This window comes from Dipodomys spectabilis, unplaced genomic scaffold (assembly GCF_019054845.1).
Source record: "Dipodomys spectabilis isolate Male_0828 unplaced genomic scaffold, ASM1905484v1 ptg000157l, whole genome shotgun sequence".
NCBI lineage: Eukaryota > Metazoa > Chordata > Mammalia > Rodentia > Heteromyidae > Dipodomys > Dipodomys spectabilis.
In genome coordinates this window covers 16,055,408-16,070,000 of record NW_024870834.1, presented here as the reverse complement: position 1 = coordinate 16,070,000, position 14,593 = coordinate 16,055,408, and the positions used below count along the sequence as shown (strand labels likewise).

General features: G+C 41.5%; 1 protein-coding gene across 6 annotated transcripts in view; it reads left to right on the top strand.

The window, feature by feature from the left end:
• The window catches only part of Nrxn3 (neurexin 3), a 1,519,933-nt gene that overhangs the window by 679,856 nt on the left and 825,484 nt on the right, over positions 1–14,593 (top strand). For 5 of the 6 annotated variants that reach the window (XM_042692577.1, XM_042692576.1, XM_042692579.1 and 2 more), the window contains 3 exons: positions 6,174–6,555; positions 7,764–7,954; positions 9,506–9,679. In XM_042692577.1, the coding sequence (XP_042548511.1) occupies positions 6,174–6,555; positions 7,764–7,954; positions 9,506–9,679 (747 nt within the window). Of the gene's footprint in view, positions 1–6,173; positions 6,556–7,763; positions 7,955–9,505; positions 9,680–14,174; positions 14,202–14,593 lie in introns of all 6 variants that reach the window. The other variant, XM_042692580.1, reaches the window with a different exon arrangement.

The following is a 14,593-nucleotide window of genomic DNA, read 5'->3' as shown; positions in this document are numbered from 1 at the left end:
GCTGAAATAGCTGTTGCTCTACCAGTTGTGGCTCTACCAGCTATGGATCTATCACTTGAACCACAGCTCCACTTTAAGCTTTTTACTGATTAATCAGAGAAAAGAATCTCTTAGATCTTCCTGCCTGCGCTGGCTTTGAACCGGGATCCTGGGCCCCACTGACAATTCTTTATCAAGTACAGAAGAAATGTACAAGAGTGAGTTAGGTTAAGGTGGGAATGTATTTCAGGAAACAGATGACGACATGCACTCTCCCCTCAAAAATAAAAGCAAGCAGAGCCACACCAGCTACACAGCATACTCCAATCATGCGTAGACATAACGTAGGAGGAGGAGGTGTGGTTACTAGTCTACAAGCCTGAGGGGTAACTTGTCTTTATAAAATGCATGTAAAAAAGGAGATGTAAAAGTGGCTGTACATTTAGAACCTTCAATCAATCTGCATTAATTATTCAGGAAATCTCCATGAGCTAGCTGTTGGTGCAGACAGGAGCCTGAGCTGCAAAGACTGTAGTAATAAGATGCACATCCCTTGCTAATTCCTCTGGGCTTGGCTGAGTGAGTAGATCCAAGTGCTTGAGGTTCATGGCATGTTTTTCATAGCAGCCACTAGATGGCACCCTCACCTTAATATCTTCCTAGCAATGGAGTTGCTTTCATTTTCCTGGGGGAAATGAATCCATGCTGAAAGCAGTCATAAAGAACTACAGAATTTAGGGCTCTGTATTTCCCTCTCTGTCATTAGTCTTTTGTGGAACCTTTACAACAAAGGTAATTATAAACTGTGCTTCCTGTTACCATGAATAATTAGAATGCGGAGCTGCAAACCTTGGAATGCTGAAGTCATCCAGTAATTTGATATTTGAAATTAATGAAGCTCCTGTACTTTTCAGCCACACCCTGGCTTCCCCTGCTGAAGGGAGAGGGCAAGTGATTAGGTTAAAGCAATTTGGGAGAGGAAAAGAATTATTTTGCTTGCGAGCTATAACCTTGGGTTGCACTGTTACAGTGATGTGGGTTAATTTTAGTTCACAGAAGTCATAAAATCAGACCATAGACAGCTGGTCTCCAGGTTATTAAGTGATATCGTATTGGCTTATTTAGTAATCCCTTTTATGCCGCTTAAGACCTCCCAGCGTGCCAAATTTCCAAATAATTTGTAGAAATTATGCAAAGAATAGGTTAGACTCACACAAAATCAGAAGCAAAGAAAGAAGTACTCCTCAACCTGGTGGTTTTTATTTGTTACAATGTAATTGTATTCTTGGAAGTGCATTTGACAGCTAATAAGGCCTGATTGACGACTGGGCTGAAAATTTATGATTAAGAAAGAGTTAAAGAATACTGCTGTTGGGTATGAGCCCCCAGTGTTGCCTCAACCACCCACTCCACTTCAGAAAGTCTTTGTAGAACGAAAATTCACCCCCTTTCACTTCTCTGATCCAAGGAGGCTTCTCCCTCCCTCATTGATGCTGTTAAAAAAGGGGGCAAAAAATGTCAGTTTTCAAAGCTTCTCCTTAAAAACTTGTTTCTCAAGTAACTCAAAAGTGGTTAATATAGACTTTGGAAATGTTAGGTCAAAAAAAAGTTCTTTATTCTAAGACTTAGGGGAAGCCCTTTATAGGCTCATGTAAACTGCTAATCACCAGAAATTAAATATGCACTTTCCCAAATATATTTTGTTCCAGAAACTTTTCTAAACAAAGCACTTAAAACGTGATTTTTGCGAGTTGCTGATATCCTGGGAAAGAGGATCTGAGACTTAGTAGAGTTGGAGAATTACAGACAGAATGTACCAATCCTTTACAGAGTCTTCATAACCCTTTATTTTCTTCATTCTCTCACCATGTCTGAGATCTGAGATCTGTAGGAGGTCAATAGACTTCCTCTGAGCCTTTCTCTTTATATTTGCTGAGTTCTTAATTTTGGCCAAGAACAACATGTTGCAGAAATGATGAGCAAAGCTGACCCCCAAGCAAATTTATTGAACACAAACTCTTTCCATGCTTATCAAAGTAGCTTGTAAAACCTCTTTTGAATATCATGGCATATAGAAGTCACCAGAAGTGGTTACTTCTTAAAAAGAGCCTGCCAACACTGGGCACTGGTGGCTCAGGCCTGTAATCCTAGCTAATCAGGAGGTTGAGATCTGGGAATTGTGGTTCAAAGGCAGCTCAGGAAGGAAAGTCCATGAGACTTATCTCTAATTAACCACCAAAAAACTGGAAGTGGCACTGTAGCTCAAAGTGTAGAGTGCTAACCTTGATGAAAGAGCTCAGGGACAGTGCCCTGGCCTTGAGTTCAAGCCCCATGACTAACCAAAAATAAAACAAAAAAAATAAAGAGTTTGCATTGCCAGGCCTGTAATCCTAGCTACTCAGGAGGCTCAGATTTGAGTATTGAGATTTCAAGGAGCCTGGGCAATAAAGTCTATGAGACTCATTAACCAGCAGAATATTGGCATTGGATCTGGGGTTCAATTGGTAGAATGCTATTCTTGAGGGAAAAGTTAATGGATAGCACGCAGGTCCTGAGTTCAAGACTTAGTATGGACACACACACACACACACACACACACACACACACACACACACACACACACACACGTGTGTGTATGCGTGCGTGCCTGCGTGTGTGTGTGTGTGTGTGTGTGTGTGTGTGCGCGCGCGCATATACACACACAGCTTGCATTGATGATAAGAGAAAAAAAGAAGCTGAATAACTGGAAATTATTCAGAGAAAGGCAGAGAAAAATAAAAGGACAGTGACTACCATATATTTAGAAACAGCTAACAATTTCAGTACTAGACACCATTCTTAATACTTTATATTATGAACTAGTAGGTTACTAGTGGGTAACAGAGGCATATAAAGTTAGGTAACTCTTCCAAGGTAACTCAGTTAAGAAGTTGTGGAGTTGGAATGCAAAACCAGATAGCATAACCTCAGAGTGTTGATATCCTCTTGTGTTATATGCTGTGGGCTTTGTGGGAAGGTCCTACTTGGGTTTGGCTAGACATTTCCCTCCCTAGCTGTATGTTCTTTCAACACTTGGAGGATAGATCTGTAGGTAGCCTACTTGCTGTCAGTGAAATACAGAAGTAAAGGTGTGAGCTGAGTCAGCCAGTGGTCCTCTTGATACTTGGCCATGATGAGAAGTGTGAAATTATTATAGCAGCTTCTGCAAGGAAATTCCACCAGATAAACTCCATTTACTGCTCTTCTTGGGTAATAATGAAACCAAATGAGTTACCATTTTCTTCAATGATACTAGGATGCCTAAGTAAAGACATGGCTGTGGAATTACATATTTGGGATCAATTTGGGGGTTTACTATGTGCCATCAGTTTGATCCTGTATCAGATAGCTTAACATAATCTTCTGTCTAGCAAAATAATGGTATCTGTCCCCAATTTTTATTTTGAAGAGGACATTTGTTACATAATGTTTTTAGCACCAGGCCTTGCATTTGGGGCATAATTATTAGTCTTGGGTTTTCTTTCTTCTCCATCATCCAGGTTATTTCTCTTCCCTCTGAAATCTGAGAGCAGCTGGTACAAGGTGTTCACATACCTGTCCCATAGTAGAAAGGAAGTTTGGGCCACAGAGAATTCAGAGGACACATAGATTATATAGATTTACTTTTAATATTTGGTTAAGTTTGATACAGAATCTAAGACTGAGTAATAGTTTCTTGTGTTTTTGAGTGTGTGTGTGTGTGTGTGTGTGTGTGTGTGTGTGTGTGTGTGTGTGTGGAATTCAGGGTCTGGGTGGAAGCTATCCCTGCGATTTTTTTGCTTAAGGATAGCATGCTACTGTTTGAGCCACAGCAAGCCTTCTGGTTTCTTGGTCGTTTCCTTAGAGATAAGAGTCTCATGAGCTTTTTTGCCAAGGTTGGCTTCAAACTGTGATCCTCAGATCACAGCCTTCTGAGTAGCTAGAATCACAGGCAGGAGCCACTGGTGCCTGGTTCTGAGCAAACTTTTTTTTTAAATACCTTTATCAGGTGTGTGAACATATGTCATTTTTTTCTTTGTTGGAATCTCCATTCATAGAGAAGTGAGATCTTTTAGCCAGTAGGAAAGCCAATTTCTTCTCTACTTTAGCCCTTGTAGCCTTCTAGTTGAGCTGCCGTCTGAATCATCCTACAACCTGTTGCAGGGATCCTGGATCAAATTTGAATTCCATTTTTGGCTTCTATGCTACATCTCCAAGTTCTTGCTCTGTCCTCTCCCTCACCCAACACTGTTCATTCTTTTTCTTGCTTTATAAGAATTGATTTTTTTTCTTTTTTAGTGAGCAGGATTTTCTAACCTCTTAATCCTGAAGGTCAGTTTATCTAGAACTTTTCTAAAAAGCTCCCAATTGACTTTAAAACGATCTTTTCAGATTCCCCTTTGAGCCCAGAGACCTCCCCTTTTATTACTTGGAATCACCATTCTTATTTTAGAGTTCTATCATAGATTTTTTTTTTTTAGTAGCATACATGTTAGCATAGCCACTGCAGGGCCTTAGTTCAGCTCCTCTGACCCCAGGAGGCTGGCTGTGACCCTGCCCAGCATTCCCATATCCAGGCCCTGGGCCTGGCATGAACAGCTAGATCCAAATGGACATGAACTGCCTATTTCCACCACTTCCTTGATTGAGATCCTGTGAAGTTAGGTCATGTTACTTTGCATTTCCATGTAGGGTTTTGATACAAAGTAATTTTATTCAGTGATTCTTTCTAGCTATTCAGCTGTTATAGGATTGATGGCGCATTTTGATGTTTATGCTCTTAACATTTATTTTTAAGTTAAACAGCATTGTTATTTTGTTTTTGCTTATGCGAAGAGAGTAACTTGTCAGTAGTTGTCAAAACACCACAGAGAAGCTCATAAAATGTACATCTGATTTTTGTGCTTATAGGCAACTCTGAACCACATCAGAGTTTATTCCTGAAGAGATGAAATCTGTATTGAACATCCAAGGATAGAATGCATTTGAATTGCTCAGATTCAAATTTAAGAGGTCTTGAAAAATAATCCATAGCCCTCAAACTTTTGTTTGTTGAGTTCTGGGATAAAATAGGAGAGAGAGAGAGAAAAAAAAACCCAAAAGAGTGCAAATTACCTTTTTCCTTATTGAACTCAGGACCTCATGCTTGGTACACAAGCACTCTACCACTTGAGCTATAAATGTCCCAGCTGTATTTTGTCTGTTTTTTAATTTTCAAGATGAAGTCTTATATATTTTGCCTAGAGTTGGCCTTGGATCACAATCCTCCTATGTATTCCTTTTGTATAGCTTCTTTGACAGATATGAACCACTGGTAGGGGGATATAAGCCACATAGCTTGGTTAAGATCAGCTTTGACACTAGCTTCTCAGGAGGCTGAGATCTGGGGATCACTGTATTAAGTCAGCCTGAGCAGGAAGACGTCTGAAACTCTTACCTCCAATTAAACACCCAAAAGGCAGAAGTAAGAGTTGTGGTTCAAGTGGTGGAGTGCTAGCTTTGAGTATAAAAGCTAAGAGACAGTGTTTGGGCCCTGAGTTCAAGTCATAGAACTGGGGCATACGCGCACGCGCTCGCACACACACACACACACACATACACACACACACACACACACACACACACACACCCCCCACATCAGCTTTGTCCAGGTTACAATGTTTTAAGTGCAAGGGAAAATTAGGTGCTATTACTAGAAAAAGTTAGCAATGAGTAGAAGGTAAAAATCCAACATTCTATAATAGAAGTTCTCATGAGGGCTCTAGGTGGGGAGTTATTATAGCAGGGAGTTACTTGGTAATGAATAAAACTCATTTGTTGAATCTTTACAAAGGTTAGAGCAACAGAGGCTTTTCTTCTTCCGGTGTGTGTTAGCACTCAGCAAACGAATAGCTTTAACTTGTGCTTTCTGTGGCCTCTCCCTTCCTTTATGTGATGAGGACTTCTAAGGAGCTGCAGGAGAGTGTGGATGCAGGATGTAATACTTGAGCTGGCCCATGAGCTCCCTGCCTGAGGCCAACTCAGGAACAGACTATCATGAATCTTTTGTTTTCTGGAATGGAATCAAGAAAATTGTATGTGTTGTGTGGAAGTGTTCCGCCTAAAAGCTGCAGTCATAAGGATGCAGTCATACGACGTAATTTTCCCTGTCTTGACTTCACTTCTGACTTCCCTAGGTACGATGGTGGGAGACCACACCCGCCTGGAGTTCCACAATATCGAAACTGGTATCATGACTGAGAAGCGATACATCTCCGTTGTCCCATCCAGTTTCATCGGCCACTTGCAGAGCCTCATGTTCAACGGCTTGCTCTACATCGACTTGTGCAAAAACGGTGACATCGACTACTGTGAGCTGAAGGCGCGTTTTGGATTGAGGAACATCATCGCTGACCCAGTCACCTTCAAGACCAAGAGTAGTTACCTGAGCCTGGCCACCCTCCAGGCCTACACCTCCATGCACCTCTTCTTCCAGTTCAAGACCACCTCTGCGGACGGCTTCATCCTCTTTAATAGTGGTGATGGCAGTGACTTTATTGCAGTTGAGCTAGTCAAAGGGTAAGTGGAAGGGATCATATAAGTAAATCCACGTTGGATGTGGTTTTTTTTTTTTTTAAGACCTTTGTAAAATACAGACAGGAAGAACACTGTCCATTCTGTTTGATAACTTTAGTTCTTGCCCGGGTCTCATCAGTGAGGAACATCCATACAATGCTTAAGGTGGGAAAAGAGAGGGAGTTATAAATTTATTGGAAGATCTACCCAGCCAGATGTGGTAATGGATGCCTATGATCGATCACAGCTACTGTAGGCGGTAGAGGCATGAATTTTAGGCCAGCTTTGACAAACATGTAGTGAAACCTTCATCTTAACAACAACAACAACAACAACAACAACAAACCAGAGTGGTGTCATGGTCTTGTCACCCCAGCTGTGTTGGAAACATAAATAGGAGGATCACAGTCTTAGCTAATCTGGGCAAAAATGTGGTATCCTATCTAAAAAAACTAAAGCCAAAAGGGCTTGAAAACACAAATGGTAGAGTGACTGCGCAGCCAGTACAAGGTCCTGGGTTCAAAGCCCACTACTTTAAAATACAAAACCAAGATGGCCAGAGTGGGCAGTGCTAGTACACATGCATGAGGCCCTATATTTAATTACTAGTAATGTAAGAGAAAAATATTTTTAAACTAGTAAAGAAATACACAAATAAAATTCGTCCATTAAATTAATACAACCAGACTCTTTACTATAAAACACAATCCTTTAAAATTATAGGGGGCTACAGCAGTGTATATGACAATCATCTCAAGTAATTCTAATGGTTGCCACCACATTTATAACAAGACAAGAAATACATGTATTTTCAAACCTACTATGAGATCATTTACAATTTTTTTTTAATATAAATCTTCCCATTCTGCCAGACATTCTGTTGCTATGTGTTGGAAAGTGAAACAAAAAGCAAACACAAATCACCGTCGGTGATTGAAGTAATTTGAATGCTGCCCCCTAGTGTTACGCAGCATATTAGCTGCACTACTGTCTAGTCTGGGCAGTATTATCTGTAGAGGGAGAAGTAAGCTGATTAGAATGAAGTGATATATGTTTGTTGCTGACCATGGCAAAACCCAACTTGTGATTTCACGGCTGTAACATACCAGGTCAGTTTTGGAGCTCTGAAGCCCCTGACATCCATTCCACACACATTGCCCTAATCCACTTGAGGGAATCTCAATTTATGGTGGGGTTCTTGTCTCCCGCAGGTATATTCACTACGTGTTTGACCTGGGAAATGGCCCCAATGTGATCAAAGGCAACAGTGATCGCCCCCTGAATGACAACCAGTGGCACAATGTGGTCATCACTCGGGACAACAGTAACACCCACAGTCTGAAAGTGGACACCAAGGTGGTCACTCAGGTTATCAATGGAGCCAAAAATCTGGATCTGAAAGGTAAAGCTTGAGGCGTTCCTCACCACAGCAAGGCCGTCGCGAGAGGCAAACTATACATTGTAAATGCCATGAAATTTTTGGTGCATCATAAATACCTTTATTGAGCAATGCTAAATTATACCACCATGCCACTTAGTTTTCACATGAATGAACATTTTCTTGATGTCAGGATGGTAAGAAGAGTTGGGCACTGGTGACTTAGACCTGTAATACTAGTAATGCTAGTAATACTAGTCCTGTAATAGTCCTCTCAGGAGGCTGAGGTCTCAGGATTCTGGTTTTAAAGCTAGCCTCTTACCTCCAATTAACCAAGAGTCAGAAGAGGAGGTGTGGTTCAAGTGGTAGAGCCTCAGTTTGGGAGTGAAAAGTTAAGGGACAGCATCTAGACCCTGAGTTCAAACACCATTACCAGTATACACATACACAAAAAGTAGAAGGTCCTAAATAAGGTATAAAGGCTCGAGAATCTTACTTGAGGCATTTACTACCTCAGTGATTTTAGTAGAAGTTTCTCAGCCTTATTTAGCTTGTGTATATCCTTTAATTAAAATGGGAATGAGATTGTTTGGAGTTTGAATGGTATATCTGTAAAACTCTCAGCATATTATAGGTGAAAGCAAATAAAAAGCACTCAGTACAGGTTTATATTGTTGACAATGCCATTAAAGTAAGGTTTTAGGTGAGGAACGAACATGCAGGAGGTGGTAAAGGTGAAGAAAGGAAAGCTTATTGGTGTATGCTCCCGGGTGAACTCCCTGGTCAGGATCAGAGAGGTCGCCCAGAGTCTGGTTGTAGCAGGGTTTATATGGCAGGATCAGCAGGAACTTTTAGCACATAACTTGTTTGGTGAGTTTGAACAGTTTTGGGCTAGTACCCCTGAAGGACAGGATGACTCGGACAAGTGGTGTATAATTGGGACAGGTGGTATATAAGGAAGTGGCTTTTCTTAGCTATCTCTGCCCTCCAGTGCCTGTCGAACATTTGCCTCATCTTATGAGAACTATTTCTACGTTGTTGAATTGATATGTTGATTGAAACTTGTGGGATGAACCAGTCTGGTGGCTCCTCAGAAGGCTGAGATCTAAGGATCGTGGTTCAAAGCCAGCCCCAGCAGGAAAGTCCAGGAGACTCTTATTTCCAATTAGGCACCAAAAAAGCCAGAACTGACGCTGTGGCTCAAGTGGTAGAATACTAATCGTGAGCATAAAAGCTCAGAGACACCGCCCAGGCCCTGAGTTCAAACCCCATGACTCGCACACATGCACATGCACACACACACACACACACACACACACACGCACACAAAACCACCAACAAACTTGTGAGATGATGTGTATATAATGAATGCCATACAAGAGGTGTTGAAGAAGTGTTGGATTCTTTTCTTGAAATCTTAAAAATGATTAATCATTAGAAATAATCGGTATTAATTCTTGTTTTATCTCCCCCATCTAGGTAGGCTAACATTACCTAAGGAATAGTCTGAAATGCATTGGCTTTAGCTGACACACTTCCCTATCTCTCTGTCTCTTCTGTTACTTTTCCTTCTAGGTGACCTCTACATGGCTGGCCTAGCCCAAGGCATGTACAGCAATCTCCCAAAGCTCGTGGCTTCCCGAGATGGCTTTCAGGGCTGTCTGGCATCTGTGGACTTGAATGGACGCCTTCCGGACCTTATCAATGATGCTCTCCACAGGAGTGGGCAGATTGAGCGCGGCTGTGAAGGTAGAACCTCTCTTCTTTTGAAGCTACACCCTTCTTGCAAGCCCTGAGCCTCCTTGCTGCCTCTGCTGGCGCCTCTTTCTTTGTTCGGCCAATCCTCTCATTCCCATTTGCCATCTGTGTTTGTTTCGGTTTTTGCATTACCATTGGTGATCTCCTCTTGTCATTGGTTGAGAATGCCAGGCCCTGGGCTCCAGGCTTCAGGAATGTGTCTTCCCAGGATCACACACTTGCCAAAAAAAAAAAAAGAATCTTCCCTTGCAATGGTATCTGGCCTCTCCCAGTGTTTGCTTTTGTTTCTAGAATAGCTGAAAGGCTCTCAGAGACTTTTTAAAGGCAATTTCATCCATGGCAAGGGGTGGCTTTCCATGGGTTAATAAAACGCTTCTCAGTGTGGCGAATAATGACCGCATTGTTGAATGCAAATTCACCAGGAGATGGGAATTGATGTCTGAATGCCATGGCAATGGAAGGGAAGTAATATTTATTGAATACTTAGTAGATATCAGGCATTGTTCCAGTTGCTCCTCAGGGAGGTGTTGAGGAACATCTTGGGCTTGGATGTAAGAATGACCTATTTTCAGGGCCAGACAGTAAGTAACTTGTGTTAGGTAGGTGACAGTTTGGCAAGTTACTCAACCTCTCTAGGCTGCATATTTCTTCACCATAAAATTAGGCAATAAACCGGGCGTTGGTGGCTCACGCCTGTAAATAATCCTAGCTACTCAGGAGGCTAAGATCTGAGGATTGCGGTTCAAAGCCAGCCCGGGCAGGAAATTCCATGAGACTCTTGTCTCCAATAAACCACTCAGAAAACCAGAAGTGGTGCTGTGGCTCAAGTGGTAGATGCTCACCTTGAGCTAAGAGCTGAGGGATAGCACCCGGGCCCAGAATTCAAGCCCCACGACCAAAATAAATAAATAAGGCAATAAGACTTACCTTCAAAGGTCATATGAATACATCAGAAAAATAAAATGCCTGATATGTGGCTGGTATTCAATAAACATGGGATTGTTTATAAATAATCTCGTGTGAGCCATCTAATAGGATTGCCTGCTGACCCATCTAGCACAATAGACCAAGCTCAGCCGGTTTTTGTGGACAATCCAATCTCCTTTGAGATGTTAAAGGAATTTTACACATTTTTCCAAATCTCAACCCTTCTCTGCAACTCAAACAGTATAGTTTGGGCCAGCAGGGGGCAGCAATGAACATGTCTGCTGGGTTGGGTTGGCTGACAAGATCTACCTCTTCAGTCCTCTGGTTGAGTCTCACGGTCCCTTGTGCGATGTTTTCTTGCATCCTTTGTTAAGTTACCATGTCAAATCTGCTTATTCACCTCTTGTGTTCAACTTCATAGCTCACTCCTGTTTTTAACCAACTTCCATCTGAGCTCATTCATCCCTGTAAAAGTACATTTTTGGATTTTTGGAAGAGATTTTAATCAGCTTCTCAGTATGACTCACAGTGATGAGAGTTGGAAGAAGAGTAGAGTCTGACAGTTCCTATGGTCTACTCTAGTTTTCCTTCACCTAGGACTTTTTTTCATTCTGATAGCCTAATGTGTGTGTGTGTGTGTGTGTGTGTGTGTGTGTGTGTGTGTGTGTGTGTGTGTGTGTGTATGTGTAGGGAGACAAGTATAGAAACACTTTATTCAACTCAGTTTTTTTTTGAGGGAGGTTCCTTGGCCTATTCTTCTTCTTCTTTTTTTTTTTAAATGATAAAAGTCAAGGCTAGATTGGGCTATCTACAGCATTTGGAATTAAATTGTCTTACTTGAGAAGACCGTGGAGTGATAGTAGGTTCAGCTATCTTGGAATAATTAACCAAATCAAGTTAAATAACAAAATAAAAGTACGTAGTAAGTTAACACCAGTGGCTCATGCCTATCTGAGGAGCATGGTTCAAAGGCATCCTGGTCAGACAAATCTGACAGACTCAAATTAACTAGCAAAAAGCCAGATGTGAAAATGTGGCTCAAGTGGTAGAGTGCTAACTTTAAACAGAAAAATCTAAGCAAGAACATGAGGCTCTGATTTCAAGTCTCAGTACTGGCACATAACAACATCAACAACAACAAACACATTTTTAAAAGCATAAGGCTCTATATAAAAGCTAATTTTTAAAATCATATGATTTCATTTATTCTGGCTGAAAAGCCAGGAGGTATCACCACTTTAACTGTACAGTTACATTGCCCAAACATCTATCACCTGTAAATTAATCATTCCTAATATCTAATAGCAGCAAAACTTAATTTTCATTTTATATTTTACTTCATCCAGTAGATCTCAAATATGATCATTTCAGCCTATAGTTGACTAAACTTATCAATAGCTATTTAATATTTTGATCATATTTAGCCTCTAATATTATGCATATTGCAGCATACCTCAGTTCCAATTACAAATTTTTAAAGCACATTTTAGCCACATGTATCTTTGACTGCTCTATCAGAAGCATGGCTCTCTAGAATATAAAAATCAGGGTGCTAAGAAGTATAACTGGAGTATTAGATTAAGAGGGGCCTAAGCTCACTTTTACAGAATGTGCAGTATGGAGGGGAGAATGGACCCTGCTTAAGAGAGCTTTGAGAGAAGCCAGGAGCACATTAGCGAGAGGAAATTACCTATCAATTGGGGAAATGTTCCCATTCTTGCCTGCAGTTCTGTGTGTAGTTCAACCTGACTCATCCCATGCATTATGGTGGGTTCTGACTTTCCTCTAAGTATGGGTGATTGTTCAAAGCCGGATATTGTGACTTGATGGCTCCCCCATCCACATCTATGGCAGCTCCCATGGGTCTAATAACACTGCACTCTATTGCCATGGAGATAATTATGATGGTTGCCCATTGAGCATTATGACTGCCCTACTGGGTGGGACGAAGTGGAGGGCTGAGTGCTGGGGGAAGAAGGCCCTTGTTTATTGTACACAGATGACATAGATAATTAGCCTAAGTGGCTAGAAAAATAGCCAAAAAGTGGGTGTAGGCATAAATTACTGTCATTGGAAATTTGCCCTATTGTGAATAAGCCTTCATGAAGGATCCCAGGAGTTCTTTAGGGTCCTGTGGAGATGAATCTGTGGAAGACAGTGGGAAGGAAAATAGAGCACCCCAAACATTGTCTACAGTGAGGTGTCATTGTCTTTCAGCATCTTTTGTATATATGTGTGACTCCCAACAGGCCTTTGGGTATTAAACAATATGGAAAACATAAAAAATAACATGCATATCATGATTTTTTTATGTCTAGGGACAGAAGAACAAACAAAACTTAAAAAACTAAGACCTGGGTTTCTTTAATGACAACTATGTTTCATGATTATTTATTTAGGTTACTAGGATATATCATGTGTTCCTCTTAATATCCTTAACAATGCCATTTCAACATCCTCAAGTAGTCAATGTATTATTTTTCTTGAGCTATCTGAGTCCAGAATTATTTTTACAATATTCTATGGGTCTCAGGGTTTTTTTTTTTTTTTTTTTTGTAGCAGAGAAAACCCTTAAAGTAGGTTTTGATTTGGTATCTCTAATATCACCAGTATGTAAAATTTAGAAACTAAGCATATTTTCTAGCCAGCTTTTAACTGTGACTTTTGGCCTCTGGAATGTGGCTAGGATTTCTTTAAATCCTGCCTGGTTTCTTTAATGCTTGGCTGGTACAACTCTTACCCTGTGTTGATACTGAGGCCAACTTTGCTATATAGACCAACACCCTGTTATTTAGAAATGATATCCTGTCATCACAGATGATAAACATCTGAGAAAAACGTGCACTTCATGTACATAAAAAGGATCTTGGTTTGGTGCCTTTTTTGCCCACAAACTTTTAGATTTGGCTATAAGATGAACCAACTAGATACGTTGACTTTCTCAAATCAATCACCTTGATAGAAATGCCTACATTAGAGGTGCAGCTGTGGCTCAAGTGGTAGAGTGATAGCCCTGAGCAAGAACAAACAAACAAACAAAAATCCAAAGCCCAGGGATAGTGCACAAGCCCTGCGTTCAAGCCCCAGGAACACTGTGCCCTTATATCCCCCCCCCCCAAAAAAAAGTCTAGATTTGGTGCCAGTTTCTTTAGTGGCATTTTCAGGTGGGTACAAGAGGTATTTCCAAGTGACTCTTTCATCCTCAACTTGTAAATGTTCTGGGTTATTTTTGTGGGTTCTGCCTTTCGGTCTGGCTGGACGGCCTGGGGTTGGCTCTGAGCGTGTGGGAGGGCTCTTGTCACGCATCGCTTGCTTTGTCCACTGTCTCCTTGCTCCTGCTCTGCTGACTTGGCTCTCAGGAGGCCTGCTCTACCCTGGTCTGCGCGTCCCCTCGTCTGTGCTGTCTCTTGTGACCCTGTCCGGCATTATCAGTTGTCTGTTTGAGTGATGTTGGTTATGCACACTGCATTTCTCGTTTCTGTAATGATATGTGGTTGATTCTTCCTCTTACTAACCTTTGGTTATTGTTTCCGCTTTTCCTGTTCTTTTGCTAACAAAGTTGCGTTGACCAAAGCTGACCTGCAAGGTAGAGAAGGCTCTTGTTCCCATTTATACTTTGGACTGAAAGATGCCCTGTGTGACCCGTGGGGGTCTTTACATGAGAGGGCTTCGAGCTGTCCCACTTCCCACACAGCGGCTACTGTGGGGAGGGGGCTGACAGCAGTGTTCTTCTACAAGGGTGACAGAAAACCAATTCAGTGCATGGCGAAGAACGTGCACAGAGGAGAAGAGCTCGTGGAGAGGATGGGGAGGTGGGCCCAGAAGAAGTATGGCCTCATTCTATGAGACCGCCACCTCCCAGAATCCCTCTAGAATCCCTTCTAGAAAGGGATTAATGGCCCTAAGAGGGGTTGTTGTGGGGATCTGGAGTCCTTTCGTTCACTCACCATAGAGAGAGGGCAGCACTTTAAAGAAGAA